At 42.8% G+C, this 17,459-nt stretch overlaps 1 protein-coding gene across 3 annotated transcripts in view; it reads left to right on the top strand.

Annotated features, from left to right (window-relative positions):
* Pus1 (Pseudouridine synthase 1) overlaps window positions 1-17,459 on the top strand; it is a 95,217-nt gene that overhangs the window by 50,042 nt on the left and 27,716 nt on the right. For all 3 annotated transcript variants that reach the window (XM_084591506.1, XM_084591508.1, XM_084591507.1), the window contains 2 exons: window positions 98-336; window positions 12,048-12,176. In XM_084591506.1, coding sequence (XP_084447632.1) covers window positions 98-336; window positions 12,048-12,176 — 368 coding nt within the window. The remainder of the gene's footprint in view (window positions 1-97; window positions 337-12,047; window positions 12,177-17,459) is intronic.

Genomic DNA, 17,459 nt, shown 5'->3' with positions numbered 1-17,459 from the left:
CATCCTCCTTTTGTGTGTGTGTGTGTGTAGTATCATACATATTGCAACCTTACTTTGTAGTAATCGTTGACTTGTACGTGTTTCTGTGTTTCTTTAGGAATCCAGGAACCAAGACAATAGAGGAGGACCTGCTCACCGCCATGTACAAAGGAGAGCTCATTCAGAGGGAGCACATTGACATTCCTCAAAATGTCAAGTTTCAGCGTGCAGCCCGTACAGATAAAGGTGTCTCTGCTGTTCGGCAGGTGGTGTCACTCAAACTGCCCACTAACATTGCTATTGATGAAATGGTGGCCAGAATCAACAGCCACCTGGTCGACCAGATTAGAGTTATTGGTAAGTGAAGTGACACTGTTGGTATGCAGTATCAATCCAAATAGTGTGACTGTGTTTTCTTGCAACAGTTGCCTTGCTTAAGGCAGATTCATAGTTGAGCTTTGACTCCTTTCTACGGACTGAAAAATTTACGGGGATATCTTATTATATTATCTGTTGCCAGTGTGATGGTCTTAGAAGCTGTTGATGCCTTTACATCGAGTTTTGAAGTGGTGGCTCCTTCATACAGCTTCGAGGTCAAGTTGGAGCTTAAGCCACAACCACTTTGGGTAGCTATGTTCCCACCAGAGGTCAAGGTAAAAGGTCAACTGATGGGGGAAGTAGCTTAATGTGTGAGCAGTTGCATGGCGAGACACATAATCACTGACATCAATCTCAAGTATATATAGAGGCGCGCCGCGTCCCTCGGCCGGAGCTATCACTTCACACTAGGTTTAACCAAAGCTAAACCGTTGTCAATTTTTTACCACTCTTTCATGGTTGTACTTGCAGACCTTAACATGTCTGTCTGCAGTTTGCCAGACATCTCTTTAGGTTATCCAGTTAATAATTAAGGTGTCCCTGTAATCCTGTTATTCCTGGAAATTATCTGACTGATGTTGCATTTTTTCCCCGATTAGGCTTCTGATGGTATATATGGCATTTAAACTCTGCTAGGAAGGTGAGACGAAGTAGGAGGATCAGAATTTATCGTGTATGTTGAAGGGATCTGGCCAGAACATAATGGGATTCTGTAATTAAATTTCTGTACTGCTGGTGTATTCCGCCAGCATGATCATATTTTGGTAAACAAAACCTAACATTTTGTGAATGCAGCCTGTATTTTTTTACATCAAAAAGTTTTTTTTTTCTTTTTTTGTTCGTTGTTACCTTATTTGCAAAGGAAATGGCACTTCTGTTGTGGTAATAAAGGGATTGGAAACAGCAGCAGAAATCATAGTGTAGCAGGATGTCGGTAGTTTTGTGTCTATAGGTGGATACAAATGTGGGTATGTTGGCATAGAAGTAATGCAACAGCCATAGAGTCGCATTCTGACACTGCAGTTTCCTTGTTGGGTGCAAGATTTGTTCCTTGCAGGGGGCACTGTGCTTGCTTAATTCTGCCATCATTCGATTGCTGTCAGCACTAGCTTATTGCTGTTTTCAGTATCAGAATACATAAAATCGACAGTGTCCACTGATCAAAGGTGAACTTGTTAAAAGAATCATTGTTTATTGTGCTACTGTGACAAATGTTATTCCAGCTCACTTTTGGCAAAAAAAAAAAAAAATCAAAAATTCTTGCCATGGCTGCTGTCTTAAATTTGCAAACGGTACCAAAACCTAGTGTAAGAAACAACAACAACAAAAAAAAATTAGCTACCTCATGCTTGACAATGCATTTTTTATGTAAATAAAAGATCAAAGTTTTATACAAACTAATTTTTAATGAATTTTTTTTATTCTTGCTCAGATATAGTTGATAGGAAAAAGTACAGAATGATGGGATTTGGAAATGTTCATCATATTGTATGTTCCCACAGTCGTTATTCCAACTATTAATGCAATAGCATTAGAGTCCGTCACACCAAAACCCTGCCACCATCTGAGGTGAAATCTGTTAATTGGTTGAGACTGTGATGACATACAGTTTACGTGACCACGAAGGACCGATCGCAAGCACTGCCCATGGGAGTCTGTCAAAAACGGCCCCTTGGCCCACCCGAAACATTTGGAGTCCTACCTAAACCATCGATGGGTGTTCGGTTACATGCTGGTAAATGCAGCAAAACTGATTCAGACATATAAAGGAAATGCAGCTGAGAGCACAAATACTGTAGCATTCCCTCTTGAAAAGTCTTAAGCAGCCTCATAATTGTTTTTTTCCTAATCCAAGAAACAAAGCTGAAAAACTATTTCAGAGACCAGAAAATGTAAGCTTTGCTGGAGAAAAATGACAATAGTTGAAAAAAGTTGCTTTTTTTTGGCATATTCAGCCATTTCATGCATATTGAGAGGATCCTAGTTAAAATACAAAAGATGGCAGTATGTTGTACACTACCATTCAGAGATATTTATTTCAGGAAGTTTGCAACGCTTTTTGTTTTAAGCGAGAAACTTATTTTGCAAAGAACCCATGCCGTACACCTACGTTGCCGCGTGCTTCCTTTTTATACTCCAGAGCTGACTGCAAATGTACACATCAGCAGTGCTCCACAGTTCTCCAAATGACGGCTCCTGATGATTTTGCATGCTAAAAGGTCGGCTGGCATGTTCATTCACATTTTTTTCTATTAAAAGGTAGTGCTCTTTCAACTGGCCAGCAAGTTCAGCTTTCTTTTTTTTCAATAAGTTTTTATGGCACCCAGAGGGCTGCAGCACAGTTTTATTCATCCGTGTGCTCAGCTCACAGGGGCCATTATTTGGCCCCTGAAGAATGCCTTCTATCCAGAAGACTTAGAATGACCGACTCGTTCGCATTGACTTGTTACTGCAATGGGCACTGAAAAACTCCGTTTTGATCATGTAATGCGGCATTATCTATAGGAGCAATTTTCACTGCGCTTGTGATCAGATTTCAAAGAGCACTTCCTGACAGGACTCAATACATTTTACTTGTTGCCACTTTGCTCTTGCTGAGACAAAGCAGCGCCTTCATTTGATAGCTGTTCTCACAGCTGCAGGATGAAGCCTTCATTTTTATTCTTTGTAACTGCGCCCTTGAACATTCTGTATTGCCAAAGCTGGTGGCGTCCAAGTGCGACGCACCATAGTATTTAGGCTGTGCAGCAATATTTGTGTGTACAGCTAGAAGAAATATGAAAGGGAACACTGGAGCGCGTGGCCTCCTCGCTTTGCAAAACGCTGCCACCAACGCAAGACGAGAATGGGTGGCACCAAGGGTATGCTCGGGAAGAGCAGCCAACCAAGCTTACTTTCGATGTGTCTTTACCACTGATTCTTATCTGCTGTCGCTGACAGCGTATTTGAAAGAGTGGAGACCACGAACTCCCATGTTCCCTTTCATATTGCTTCTAGCTGTACATTTGCAATTGACTCAAGCATGCAGTGCAGTGAAATGCGGGCATGGAGCAACGCCAAATTGGGACTTCAGTTCTTAACTTGCGAAAGTGCTTTCTCACCTCGAACAACAGTGTTTTGTTTAAACTTCTTGGAATAAATGGCATTGAATGGTAGGTGCAGCATATTACCTTTCATACTTTTTTCTAGGACCACCACACTACGCAATTGATGGCTGCATGTGCCCCAAAAAGCAGATTTTCTCATCTTGAGAATCTTTTTTTCTGACACAGCTTGCATTTTCTCATTTTTGAATCATTTTGTAATTTCTTTGTCTTCTGCATTTGGAGAATAGTTAGTATGGCTACTGTGAGTACATGAAATTTTATAAAGATTTCAAACTGGCATAGTTTTGTACTTTTTCTTGTTTTATATTTGAGGGGAATAAACAATTTCAAATTTTTGTGTATGGAAGCATAATGTCTTTTATTCTTATAGTCATGCATAAAAATATTTTAAACATATTTTTATTATAATGACGTTTGCTACTACAGTCGCCGACCGTTTTTTTTTTCCGGACTTAGCGGGACTCGGGAAATGGTCCGAGTAATCGAACAGTTCAAAAAATCCATGAAGTTGAAAAAATATCGCCTTTCTGCGAAAAGTCAGCTTTACAAATAAAAAAACTTCACAGCTCCCCATGCTTTGCTTATATGCCGATAACAGAGTTATAGCATAGCGCTATCTGCTTATGCGATACTGTGATCGGCTTCCGGGCGCCGCCATATAGGACGAGCTCAGCCGCCAGTGTGTGCACGCACTGGCTGGTGCAGATGCGACAGGTGTGCGGGCTGCCGGGAAGCATGCAACTCACTCAAGGCAGTCACCACGTGTGCAGTGGTGCCTCGCAGAAGCGGATCATGCTAAGCTTTAACCGCCATAACTCTCCAGTTAGAATATCTCGGCCAGTCATGCTTTGTTCACGTCCATGCCGCTTCGTGTACGTGCTGCGACGCAGTCGATCATGCCGGGAACGAATGCACATGCCGCGCGAAGCGAAACATTCAGTTTTCATGGTTAACGACAGTAGCCAAGAACGCGAGATTGAACTCATGGGGAAACAAAGCGAACGGAACCAGAGCCCCCATGAATCATGAATGCATCCTCCCCCCTTTTCCCCTCATGTGGCGGCGGGCGGCGGTGGAGCGAGCCGCGGTGGATGGTGCTCACGTTCCATTTTCAATCCGATTGTGCGCTCTTCGTGTGCTACTGTCTCAAATGGCGGGTGTATGAAAAAGTCGGGTGCTACTGTCTCAAATGGCGATGATGAACAGAGAGCCAAGCTAGTCCGTCCGAATGACTGCTTTGCCTAGCTTACATGGCCCCACAGAACCGGTTGTTTGCGAAAACGACGCTCGTTTGCGTATAAGTGATGCAAAAAAAAACAAGCCTTCGACCAAAAAACGATCTCCACAGTATTGCTCGTGCGAAATTTTGTCAGAAAAATCGAACTTTTGGACACCACAGGGTACGAAATATCGGTTGTGAAAATGTACAGTCGTGAGCGAAAGGGGTATACAACACTCAGCCGGTGACTGAGCTCAAGAAAATTGCAAGCCAACTTTACCTAGCAACAGCTATCTATGATGAAGACAATAGTGTCAGTGCCCCATTTGATCCACATGCATGTGTCACTGTTGCTGCTGCTAGATAGGAATTCGATGCAATTTTCTCAAGCTCTGTCACTGGCTGAGTGCTTTTGCTCACGACTGTACACATTCCTATGGGCCGCATGACTGGTCCCGTATAAAGACCGAAATGTTGCGCTTGTCCGAATTTTCGGAGTCCGAAAAATTGGTTGGCTTCTGTATTTGCAAACTTAGATGGGTGTCACGGTGCAGAAAACATTTCTTGTAATGCATTAGGTTTCATTTTTTTTTTTTCCAAGAAATAGAAAATGGTCAAGCACAAATTCTGGGTCAGTTGGTCAAGCGCAAATCTGGGTCAAGAAGACTGAAATTGCAAAGTGCCTGGTTTCATCCATCATTTACACTCCTACAAAACGCTTTTATGATGCATATACACTTGAAAAATGCGAAAACCACATGACCTAACGCTGAGACTGTGTTTTGTTGCAATATTTATCAGCAGGTAAAACCACCATACAGTTTGCCATGAGGCCCTTTGTTTCGCCATTCATGATAATGTTAGTCTCACCATTTGAAAAAAGCGCCAACGACGGAAAGAGTTTGGTGTTGATGCTTCTGAATTTGTACATGATAGCTCTATTTGGGCCAAGTAGTCGTTGTACCAAGTGAGCAACGCTTATCATTCTCATATCTCAGCAGAACTCATCACACTGCTTTTCCGCTGGAAAAGCAGTGTGGAAAGCAGCATGTTCTGGAAGTACCTCCCTCAAAGTAGTTTTTCAGGGGAATGTGATAAGTCGTGTTGTCAGTGACATATTCACTTGATCAGACAAAGTTACCAGAATTCTTTTAAGTGCTGTGACTACGTTGTCAGTTTTATGTAATCATCTCGCTTATCCGAGCTCCATTCTTGGTTAAAATGTCACATCTGCAATATTATGGCATTAATGTTTTAATCTAGCTGGACGTCATGTTCCTGTTCACTGTCCTTTTAGAAGGGTCTGCTTCGTTTGTAATATGGCTGTTGAAGTATTGGGCAGTGCTCACATCAAGCTTTCCATAGCGTCAAAAACATTGCACCTTTAAAGGGACACTAAAGACAGCTAAAGATGGTATGAAAATCTAATAAACTACATTTGGTGACACTGTCGCCGCATATCCGGCAGCAAAAAATCGAATAATTGCTGAGATATTGCAATAAGAAGTTGAGGTTTTTTCTTGTTCCCGCCGGTTGAATTCAAACTGTGGCCTCCAACTACGTAGTTGAAGTTGAGTGACGCGCACTATGACGTAAGCGGAGACTCCGTGATAGCTAGCGAGCCGGCGCGGCCCGCGGCGTCGCATCCCTTAAGGGCCAACTTGGCAACAGCGTACTCGCAATGACGGCCTCAGCCGAAGTAAATAAAACGATGAAGAGTATTACCGAGTTATGGGCCCATAAAGGAAGAAAAAAAAAACATAGAACGCTTACATAGAGCGCTTGTAATGCACAATACTTTACATGTTTCTCAAGCTTTTGCGCTCCTTCTTGCACTGTGTATAAACAAACCGAGCCCTCGGTCATATCGCAACGCTTCCTGACATGTTTATATACAAATAAGATTTAGTTACCAGCAAAATAGTGTCCTCGCTGCTGTGCTTGTCAGTTTTGAAGCTTCGTCGCACTTTTTTCCTTCAAGGTTCGTGCTACAGCTCCGTGTTGAGCGAAAATTACGTCCACGGTAGCAGAACATGACCGAAGTGCCGGCGCCACTACATTTGCCAGCGCTGTGAAATTCCACATGTTAAAATGGATCCAGTGCACAATATAGTGCGCATAGGCATCCAGAACATTAGTTGCAAGACGTGAGAGCAGGCAGCGTGCGCCGATGATGAAGAAGTTGTAATTTTTAGACCGGCAGCAGAAACACTTTATTGTAAATGGGGCCATGACATAACAACTAGAAATATTTCCAAGGTTCTTGTGGCGCGGCGTAGCCGAGTGGTTAGCGCCGAACGTTACGGAGGAAGCAGTAGCGAGTTCGAGTCTTACCGCTTCTGGCAGATTTTTTTTTTTTTTTTTTTTTTTTTTTTACAAATTGATTTTTTAAAATCTTTTGTAATGTATTTCTGGTGCTTCATTATTTTTAGTTTTTACTTCTTACCCGAGACCCTTTTTTTCGCCGGGCGACGAGCGCAATATATCGACGCTCTCCTTGGTATGAGCGGCAAGTATGCCCCTTTTGTTTACGACGCCTGCAAATAGCACGTTGAAGGTCTTGTTGACGCAGTATATGTTGGTCAGATGTGCCATGATTTAGTGAACAATTGAATGATAATGCGTTTTTCCTTCGGTACTTAGCATATGTATGCTTTTCGTGGCGTACGTAGCTGCAGTCAAGCGGTCAGGTCGCAGTCGAAGCGGCAACGGCGGCGATTTGTTGGCGCAGAAGTATGAACGAAGGAGTGTGTCGGCGGTAGCGGATTTCGCTCGCTCGTGCCTCCGAATGCTCAAATGGGAACCATCAAGGCGCATCTGCTGCTCCAAGCTCGTAATTCAGGCGCTGCAGGTTCAAACAAACTATCCGAGTGCGCACGAAATGCCTGAGCCGAAACATAACCAAAACTGAAGTGGCGCGCCTCCAAGTATATTTTTGTATTTGCCTTGCAACGTTTACGTTGTCTTTTCGCCGTTGTTTACGTATGATAAAAGCGTGTTATCATGTTCGAGAAAAAACGTACTACCGCATTCAAACATGCAACGTAATTCGCATTTGTGAGCCTCCGGGATCCCTAGCGCGTCACGTTATTTGTAGTTGCGAGCCTCGGCCGTTTGGCTGTGGTGGCGATACCTGTATTTCTGTTATTCTTCTTTACTACCTTATAACAGCTCTGTTTTCAGTAAGAGTGGTCTTTTTGTAATCAGGAACTGGCATTCTATCGATGAAAACCCACTTCCTTTCTCTCTTTAGTGTCCCATCACTTGATCCAAAACTTTGTGAGGTGCTTAATTGCTCAGCTTCCTTCATATTGTTACGGGGATGTATGTATATGTGTAAACTACAGATTGTACAGTCTTAGCACAATTTGAAGAAAATCAGCATCAGTCAGTGATGGAGCAGGATACAAGAATTAGGCAGGTAAAGAAGCATCTATTGCATCAAGCTTTCTTGCAAATATAACCTTTGTTGGAGTGCTTTAATCTAAGTACATTGGGTCTGATGTGATCCCCTTTGAATGGCATCAAATTGTGCCTACTATGGTGCTGGTGCACATACATTACTAATGTGGTTTGCAGAAAAGATAAAAGCTGATATCAAAGCATGAGAATGAGTATGGCTAACTGAAAAATAATGTTGTCTTCCAAGCCCCTTCTGTGAATTGCATGATGTGAAAAGATAACTGATTTGTATTTTTTTGTAGTGTGCTCTGTTACATTATAATAGTATAAGCAAAACATTTTGGTGGGCACTAATTATGTGTGACAGTGCAATGGCATAATTACTCCTTATAGACACCCTAATATGTGTTCATTGACAGTTGAAAGCCCGACCAATGGCTGGTACAAGTTGTGGGTAGCACTTCTCTTTAGATTGCATTGATTTGAACTCAATCAGCCCCAAACTTGTGCGACAGTATAGGGGCCCACAATCTTTTTCCCCGAAACCACCACCTTATTGAGTGTGAAAGTAGCAGATTGGCAGGAAAATGCCTCAGCAGGCTCCTTATGAATGATCTTAAAGACGTAGAAGCAGAGACGTTTCATTTTTGTTTGTTTGTTTGTTTGTTTAAAATTTTTAGCAAAATTAGCTGAATGCTTTTAAACCTTACTAACAATATTCTTGCTGCTTCTGCTAAAGTTGCTGTTCTACTGCTTTGCTGTGGAAGATGTGGCTGAATAGAGGTTTTTATCACAGCAGTCTTGGAGACCCTGTTCGGAAAATCTGGCATCAGCATCGTCGGTGTTGGCATTGTGAGCGAAAAATCACAGGCATGACTGTGGCAGGTGATAGTTGGCTTGCACGGACTAGTTGTGTAACATCACAAGACCACATGACATAACGGCAAGATCTGCCAACTCGGGCTTCTCTTTTCAGATGAGAAGTGGTTGTCAGAATCCAGCCCTCTAAGACCCTTACATTCCTAATCAGATTGACTACCCCTAGCCCATGCAGGCAAGTTCATACGGTTTGGTTAAGCAGGACTTCATGTCTATGTCGGGTTGTGCACCTAGTTTGATCTTACTGCTGTATGCGAAAGAGTATGTGTAATATGATAAAGACACAAACAAAGGGATTAGTGATTAAGCAAGTTGCAAAGCGATGTGCGCAAACAAGAATCCATAAGAGGAGCCATTAATGCTGTTGTGTTATACGCTTAACGGCAGAGCTCACCCCACCCAATTTTTTCTTTCACATTCTAGATCAAATTTTGTCCATTTGTTTATCACATTGTGAAACTTGGTTAAAATAAGTTTTAAATGTGTAACAGACTGCGTTTTTATCGCCAATAACAAACAGATTGATAATTTTGCTCTCTTTTTAAGAAAGTGCTTTTCAATAAAGCATCCACCTCACATGCGAGAGGTGCAGTGTTTAATGTTCAGTGCCACCACTTGGTGCCCAGTGGTGGTGCAATGAGTACAAGCTTTCCGCTGACCTAGTGCTAGACTTCCCTGGGGTGAAATGCTCTGGAAAAGGGTCTTTTCGCTGTACCTTGTGTAAATGAAAAGGGCCCCACTGGGCTTTACTGTGTCCATGTTTGTTTCTGTCACTGTCCTTGTTCCACTTTGTGCACTCTTCGTTACCATTCAGATTGATTACCAGTGATCGATGATCACTGATTTCGATGTGTTGTAGTAAAACCTCGTTACAAGAGACACTTAAGAGACCTGAAAAAGATGTCTCTTGTAAGCAAGGTCTCTTGTAACCAAGAATTCTAAAAGCACTGTGTTGATCAATTTACTGCACATCAGCATATAAATGCATTTACTTGCATTAACAGGATATTGTTCAGGAAAGGTTAAAGAAGTTATTCATACAAGTATGTATTTTTGCGAGTGCAGAGTGTATTCCTTCCTAGTTCTGAAGCTAAAGCCCTTCACATTGCAAGCCTTCCTGTTGCTCTAATACCTTTGAAGCACTCTTACATGCTTGTCACCCTCTGATGCTGACACTTTTTTCCTGAAATGTCCTTGTAGTCATTCTCTATGGCAAATTTGCCATTTAATTGCGCGAGAATTGCAGTCTGTAAGCTCTTCGGGAGCACACAAGATCCACATCTGCAGATACGAATTCCTCAAAAGATTTTGGTACTTCAGCAGTCTCTTGGATCCCAAGCTTCTTCGAGGAAGCTTTCCACAGTATCTATTAATGGGCCCTCTTACATCATGTCACCACATTTAAAGCCTGCTTGTCTGAAACAGTTTTTCACAGCTTCACTTCTCAGGCCATTCTAGACACCTTAAATCACCTGAACAGCAAACCTCACATCACTTACTATTGTACAGTCTTACTGCCTGTCGAGCAACAGACGTTCTACAAACCTTGTTTTGTACAGCAACTTGACTGAGTGCATAATGCCTTTGTCTATTGGTTGAAGGTAGGGTGGGGAGTTTGAAGGAAAAAAACTAACTTTGGTAGCTTTAAGCACGAGAACTTTGGTGTTGCAAGAAGCATTGTTCGCAAAGAGAAAGGCATCCGGATCTGAGCTTTCATCTTGTGATCAAATTTTAACAGTGAGGATTTAAAAATGCTGGATGTCATTCATGCATTTTGATTTGCTTCGTAGGTGACAGTAATGCGATGCCAGTGGCTGAAACAATGGGGTTGTTTTGACTTTCCAATCATGGGGAAGCACTCCTTCTCTTTCCTGACATATACAACAAAAAGGATGCTAGGGGAATCTGAAGTGCATCATGTACGAGTTTTCATGCTTCAGCCGCGTTGCATGAGCACACCTGGGTTGTCTCTTCTAAATGGTGAATTTACTCCAGGGTCCTGCAAAAGTTGTCCTTAGTAACCGAGTGTCTCTTGTAACCATGTCTCTTATATGCAATGTTGTTTACATGGCAGACATAGGAAAACCAACCAAACCATTTTCAAATGTCTCTTGTAACGAGATTTTAATCGTTTGTTGTGCACCTAGCCCACCCAGTGGTTAGTCTAGGCACTGCACTAGTAGAACCAGTTCAAATTTTTCCGCTATGGTGACATTCTCATTTTTTATTTGAAATTTTCGAGAACTAATGTGCGTGTGTTGTTGCGAAATGGAGCATGGCGGCGACGCTTGAAAAAAAAAAAAAAAAACCTGCCATTTGTGGCAATGCAGCATTAACATGAAATTTATGTGATCAAAAGACTTCCAGCAAGTCAAATATGGAATCATATTGTCGGCTGTGTTATTTTACGGTGTTGAGTGGTTATAATAACCCGAAAATGGCGCCAGCTACTCACTAGTGAACTTTGACTCTTAGTCCGGGTGATTTTATTCCACGAAAACGCATTCCTGAAGGTCCGCCACTTGTCCAGCATGTATACTGGGCCTTTACAGCCAGCTTGCTGCAGTTTTGGCTTGGTACCTCACGAAAACCAGAAACTGCTTCACTGCATGGCATGAGAAATGGGGTTGTTTTTTTTCCTGTAATTTTTTTATGTAGCTGAAGAACAGCGCTGCACAGATAGTTAACTCGTTTACACAGTATTCCTGGGTAATTGATCTTAAAAATGTATATTCTAAATTTTTTTGTTAATAATGCATCTGTAGATATTGTGCCTTTTCTGTCTTATTTTTATCAACTCGCCACAAAAAATGGCAATTTTTCGATTTTTGTGTGTTCCCTAATAAATTCCTTGCCTTGTAACTTATGTTTTAGGAAAGTGCATTTCATTGTGTGCAGTTTTGTATCCTGCAACATGCACTGCAGTATTATTTATACTAGCAAAAAGTGATCTTTCGAGGCCTATGAAAAACGGCCGCTTTCTCGTGGTAACGAAAGAGCTGAAGGAATACTGTACTTCTCTGGCTTTTCAGTTATGCTGTCCTTTTCATCTTTTTCTAATATTGAACGTTACATCATCCTAGATATAAAGCGAACAACAAGAGGATTTAACTGCAAGAACAGCTGTGACTCTCGCACCTACAGCTACATGTTACCATCATTTTCATTCGCACCGCCTGGAGTTACCCCTGAAGAGTCCTTTCGCATCACAAGTATGTTTGCTTTTTATTTTTTGTTTGAACTGAATTTTGTAGGCTGTTGAGGCTATGAACATTAACTTCAAAGATGAAGTAGAATGACAGAGACTTGGGGAAATACTTTGGTGTGTTTTGTCCTAAGTTGAACCAAGATAGTTTTCAAGTGCATTCATATATCTCTCTCAGCAGTTGCAGAATTTATAAAAGGCCAGCTTTTGTTAACTAGGCCTCTTATTTTCTAGCCATTTTTAACTCATTGAAGGTAGAGGAAAGAAAAAATAACTGCCCTAAAGTAACTGCTAAAAGGAATCCTGCAGTATTTTCCTAACCATTCCAAAGGGTTCTTTATGATGCGCCCAGGTCAGGAGGATCTTGTTGATTGTTGCATACAAACCAGCGTTATCAACCTGATATGTACAATTTCCGCACTCTCATGTTGGTTTTCCGCAAGCAGAAGTTAATGCTGCTGTGTTTTCACTTGTTTCTTGGTTTAGTCGCAGGATGTGCACTGTTCTTGCTTGTACATGATCTGCAGTTCTCTCATACTTGTGCTGCAATATGCATTTGGTAGCTTTAAGTTTGGGCATTCATCATTACATTACCTTTATGTTAGAAACACTAGAACTCTTGAACAGGGTTCTTCTATCGCTGCTTGCCGAGTGTAGAAGCCATAAATGTTGGGCAGTCCACAAAATGCTTGAAGTTTTATGCAGATCAATACTTATAGTATTCCCATACTTTACATGTCCATGCTGGAGTAATTTGGTTCACTTGTGTTGAGCTATAATAGTGCTTATGAGGACAAAGTATCTCTGGGGCTGGATCCAGTGGAGGTTCCTTTCGAGAACCATTCTTTCAGGATGTCAGTTTGATGTCAGCGAGACTGCAGGTGCCACATCAGGGGGAGGAGGGGAAAGGCAGCGGCCAATCAGCTAGGGCGTCAAATCACAGGCATGTACATCATGAGCATGTGGCTTTTTTGGGAACCGAATACATATGTCAAGGTAGGGCTAATTACTAAATAAATATAAAAATACAGTCGACGACCGATTTTTCGCACTCTCAACGGACCACGAAAATGTCCGAAAAAACAAATGTGCACCAAAAAAGCTGAATTTATTGCCTATTGTTCACTTTGAGGCCGGAAAAAGTCATGAATGCTTTTCTGCACCACGCTCCGATTCCGTGCTAACAGGTCCGCCTGAATTTCACTTGCATCAGCTCAGCTTGCGTCGGCTGCACTGCTGCAAATGAGTCGTCGTCGTCGCTCTCAGACGCCACAAGCACTTGGCAAATAATTTCTGCATCTGTGAGCCCAGTGCACAGTTCCAACTCATGGTCCACGTCTATGAACTCTGAAAACGAGACGGCCGATGGAATTTCGACACCAGCAGTGCAAAGATCATGAATGAGCTGCTCACTGCCTGACAGATACTCGACGATGCTCTCCTCGTCCAAGGCAGCCGATTCGTCATTCAGCACAAATCCCGCGTGGCGGAAGCAATTGCACAGCGTTGTGGGTGCTACAGACTTCCACGCATCGGCGAGCATACTAAGTGCTCCAAGTAAATCGACAGAGTAGGTTTTCCCACTGTCGAGGCACACCACAACCACCAACCACTGGATCACAACGTCGACTCCGTTGAGTGCCTTCTCGCTGCCGCTTCGCACGCAAAAAAAAAAAAAAAAAAAAAATTCTTTTCATAAAATCCGGAAACAGCTTTTTGAAGAACTGAAGCCGATTCAATTAAATGTGAGCCACAGTAGCAACACAGCATAGTTCTCGCATCAGCACGACCACGGCTAGGCCTACTTGCTCCGCTTGGCAACGCATGTGAAACGCACGGCGAACACACAGAGGAACAGGCAGTCAAAGCGATCACGCTAAAAGAAAAAAAAAAGCACTCCGGCAGCGAGCAGCAACGTTGTCCCGGAAACGGACGCTGCTAGGCAAATAATATAGCCTCGATCCAGCGTCAGTTTAGCTGAGGAGCGGCACGCAAGGCCGGCACCGGTTTCGAGGCTATTGAAGGAAAAAGTAAACAAACAAGATAGCGGCGACACCGCTCAAAATGTGTGGCAGTTGGCCCGGCTGACGCTTGGAATGTCCGAAAAATTGAATAGCCATCCTTGTAGTGTCTGAAATTTTGAGCAGCGTAATACATTGACTTTGTAAGGTATGTCCTGGGGCCGGAAAAAAGTCCGAATAATCAAGCATGTCCGAAAAATCGGTCGTTGACTGTACATAGTAATGCGAACTAGTGAATAAAAGTTTGTAATTGGATGGAAAGCTTCTGTTAACAACTGCCATGGCATTTCCTTAGCTGGAGTAATAAATACATATATATATATATATATATATATATATGTATTTATTATGTATTTATATATGTATGTATTACATATATATATATATATATATATATATATATATATATATATATATATACCGGGTGTCCCAGCTAACTTGAACCAAGGGTTACAAAATAATATATCTGAGGTAGGTCAGTGAAATCAGTTGCATACAACTACCAGCCTGCTTGCGCACTACAGGCAATTTTTTGTTTCGCAATTACTTAATTGGCTAATTATGTTAATTTTTCTAATTTAATAAATATCGACTTTAGACCAAACATCTGAATTGGAAACTTGTAGAGCACCTTCAGAAACCCCCATTCGGTTAATTGCGATAAAGAAAGCCTCACGTGTATCTTTTTTTCCGGGCTCAAAAGGAAGCCCGCGAAATACAAATAATACCACGTGACTAACGCATTTGTGCGCCGCGATTGTGGTGCTCTCAGTCGTGGTTTGAGCGAACGAAATCAGCTGCAGCCGTGACCCGATGGTCCCGTTGCAGCGGCAGGCAGAAATGTTGACGATGGTTCGAGCGAGCTCGAGCTCGCCCGTCGCCACCGCGATTTTGGCCAGGCCTGTGCACTGCAGCAGCCTACATCACGACAGGCGGATGGTGATAAAGAACCGGCAAATGAAGGTGCAGCGCTAATTTTAGTCGAGTCACATGATGTCATCTCGCCCCTTTACCTGTATGCGCAGATTCAGTGGCTGATACCTTATCGTTCATCCGTTTGTCGTTACGTTCGCTGATGAGAGAGAAGGTGATGCAAAGGCCTTGTTAGAATGTCGGTGGTGTCGGCTCGCCGCTCTCGCTGCTACTGCACCGTCACGTGGGCCGGCTGTCTGACGCGGGCGAAGAAGCCTTCCCAGGCATATCGGCCTGCCGCTTTAACGGGGCCAAGAAGACACGGCCGCAGCTAATTTCGTTCGCTCAAACCACGACTGAGAGCACCACAATCGCGGCGCACAAATGCGCTAGTCACGTGGTATTATTTGTATTTCGCGGGCTTTCTTCTGAGCCCGGAAAAAAAGATACACGTGAGAGTTTCTTTATCGCAATTAATGAAATGGGGGTTTCTGAAGGTGCTCTACAACTTTCCAATTCACATTTCTGGTCTAAGATCAATATTTAATAAATTAGAAAAATTAACATAGTTAGCTAATTAAGTAATTGCAATACAAAAAATTACCTGTAGTGCGCAAACAGGCTGGCAGTTGTATGCAATTGGTTTCACTGACCTACCTCAAATACATTATTTTGTAACCCTTGGTTCAAGTTAGCTGGGACACCCGGTATATATATATATAAATATATATATATATATATATATATATATATATATATATATATATATATATATATATATATATATATATATATATATATATATATATATACATATACATACATACACAGTCGAACCCGGATAATTCAAATTCTGGTTATATCGAACTCACGGAATATCAGCTTGAAAATCCCATGTAAAAGTATAGGAAAGCTGCGTCGTATATTGAACTCAATTTCACCGGTCAGTCGATATATCAAACTCCTCACCACGCATTGGACGGTGTGGTGCGTCTTCCCCAAAGACGATCGCATCACCTCGATCGTTTGCCGCGTGACGTTTTCAAGCCACGCGCGGAAGGAATGAGAGGGCACAGTTCGACGACTGCTGGTCTAGGGCAGCGCAGCCCTTTCCCCAAAGGAGCGCGCATCTGCGGTGGTCGCTGCCGCGCTAGCACGTGACGTTTGCAAGTCATGTCTGTGTGAAAGAACGAGAGCGAACCAATGCAGCCGTGGTGTTCTGGAGAGGGGAAAAACGCGATACTCTTCTGGTGAGCTTTATCTCTCCCCTTCCTCTCTCTTTCCTGGTCTTCGTTCGCAGCAGCACACACTACGCATGCGCGGACAACCCAGCTCAACCCGTGGCAGACGCTTCTCCGGTGTGTGTTGTCAACTTTCTGCGCCCGGCGGCTGACATGCGATTCGAGTCTCGTGTCGTCGTGAACGCGCGGCAGATTTTTTTTTTTTGCAAGAGTCTTTTATCTTTGCCGTCGTGCTGAACGTATGCTGTGGTGGCTGCCGAGGTTAAGATGCAGCAATTTTTTTTTTATTTTGCGAGAGTTGTTCTTGTCGGACTGAACGTGCAGCGCAGCGTTCTATGGCGGCTGTGGACATTTAGAAGCGGTAGATTTTTTTTTTTTTTTTTTGCGAGAGTAATTCATTTTTGCATCTATGAATCAACGAAAGCACGCGGTGAGCTGCGATCATGACAACCATTGTTCGCTTCAAATGGCATTTGCAGCTATCACGCTTGCCAATGATTTTGTATCAGTGGACTATGCCCGCCCCACCCGAAGCGCAGCGCGATAAATTCAACCAGGCTTGTGCAGTCAAGCCATCACGTGGGCACTCTGCCAAGTTCGCTCCCTGCCACTGCAGAATCAATGAAAAGTATTGTCAAAAGAGACAATATCACTGCGCAGCATCTTGGCGCTGTGCCAATAAATGAGCTGTAGATTCGACGGTCGAAACGGAGGGACGCAGCACCAAACCTCTTTTCTTTTTTTTTTTTTTAAATTATCGGGAGCAAAAATGGGGAGTGACTCCATTATGCGAGTGGGTTGACTGCGCGACAAATACTTTTCACGATCGCAAGTGGTGTCTCAAGCCAATTTCTGTATATCGAATTATCAATATATCGAACTATTTTGCGATCCTCTTCGAGTTCGATATATCCGGGTTCGACTGTGTGTATATATATATATATATATATATATTGTTACGACGTTTATTTACACAGATGGTAGGATACGCTGGAGATTAGTACACCACAGCGGACAGACCCAGCTTCCTCGTCCTCTTCTGCTTATTCCGCCAAACCTCATCTTCCTTCAATAAGGACCGCGGGAAGTGCGTGACACTGCCCCTTTCGCAGACGA

Source organism: Amblyomma maculatum, chromosome 1 (genome assembly GCF_055883805.1).
Source record: "Amblyomma maculatum isolate TAMU_Amacu chromosome 1, ASM5588380v1, whole genome shotgun sequence".
In the NCBI taxonomy this organism is placed as follows: domain Eukaryota; kingdom Metazoa; phylum Arthropoda; class Arachnida; order Ixodida; family Ixodidae; genus Amblyomma; species Amblyomma maculatum.
This window is presented reverse-complemented; position numbering and strand designations above follow the sequence as displayed.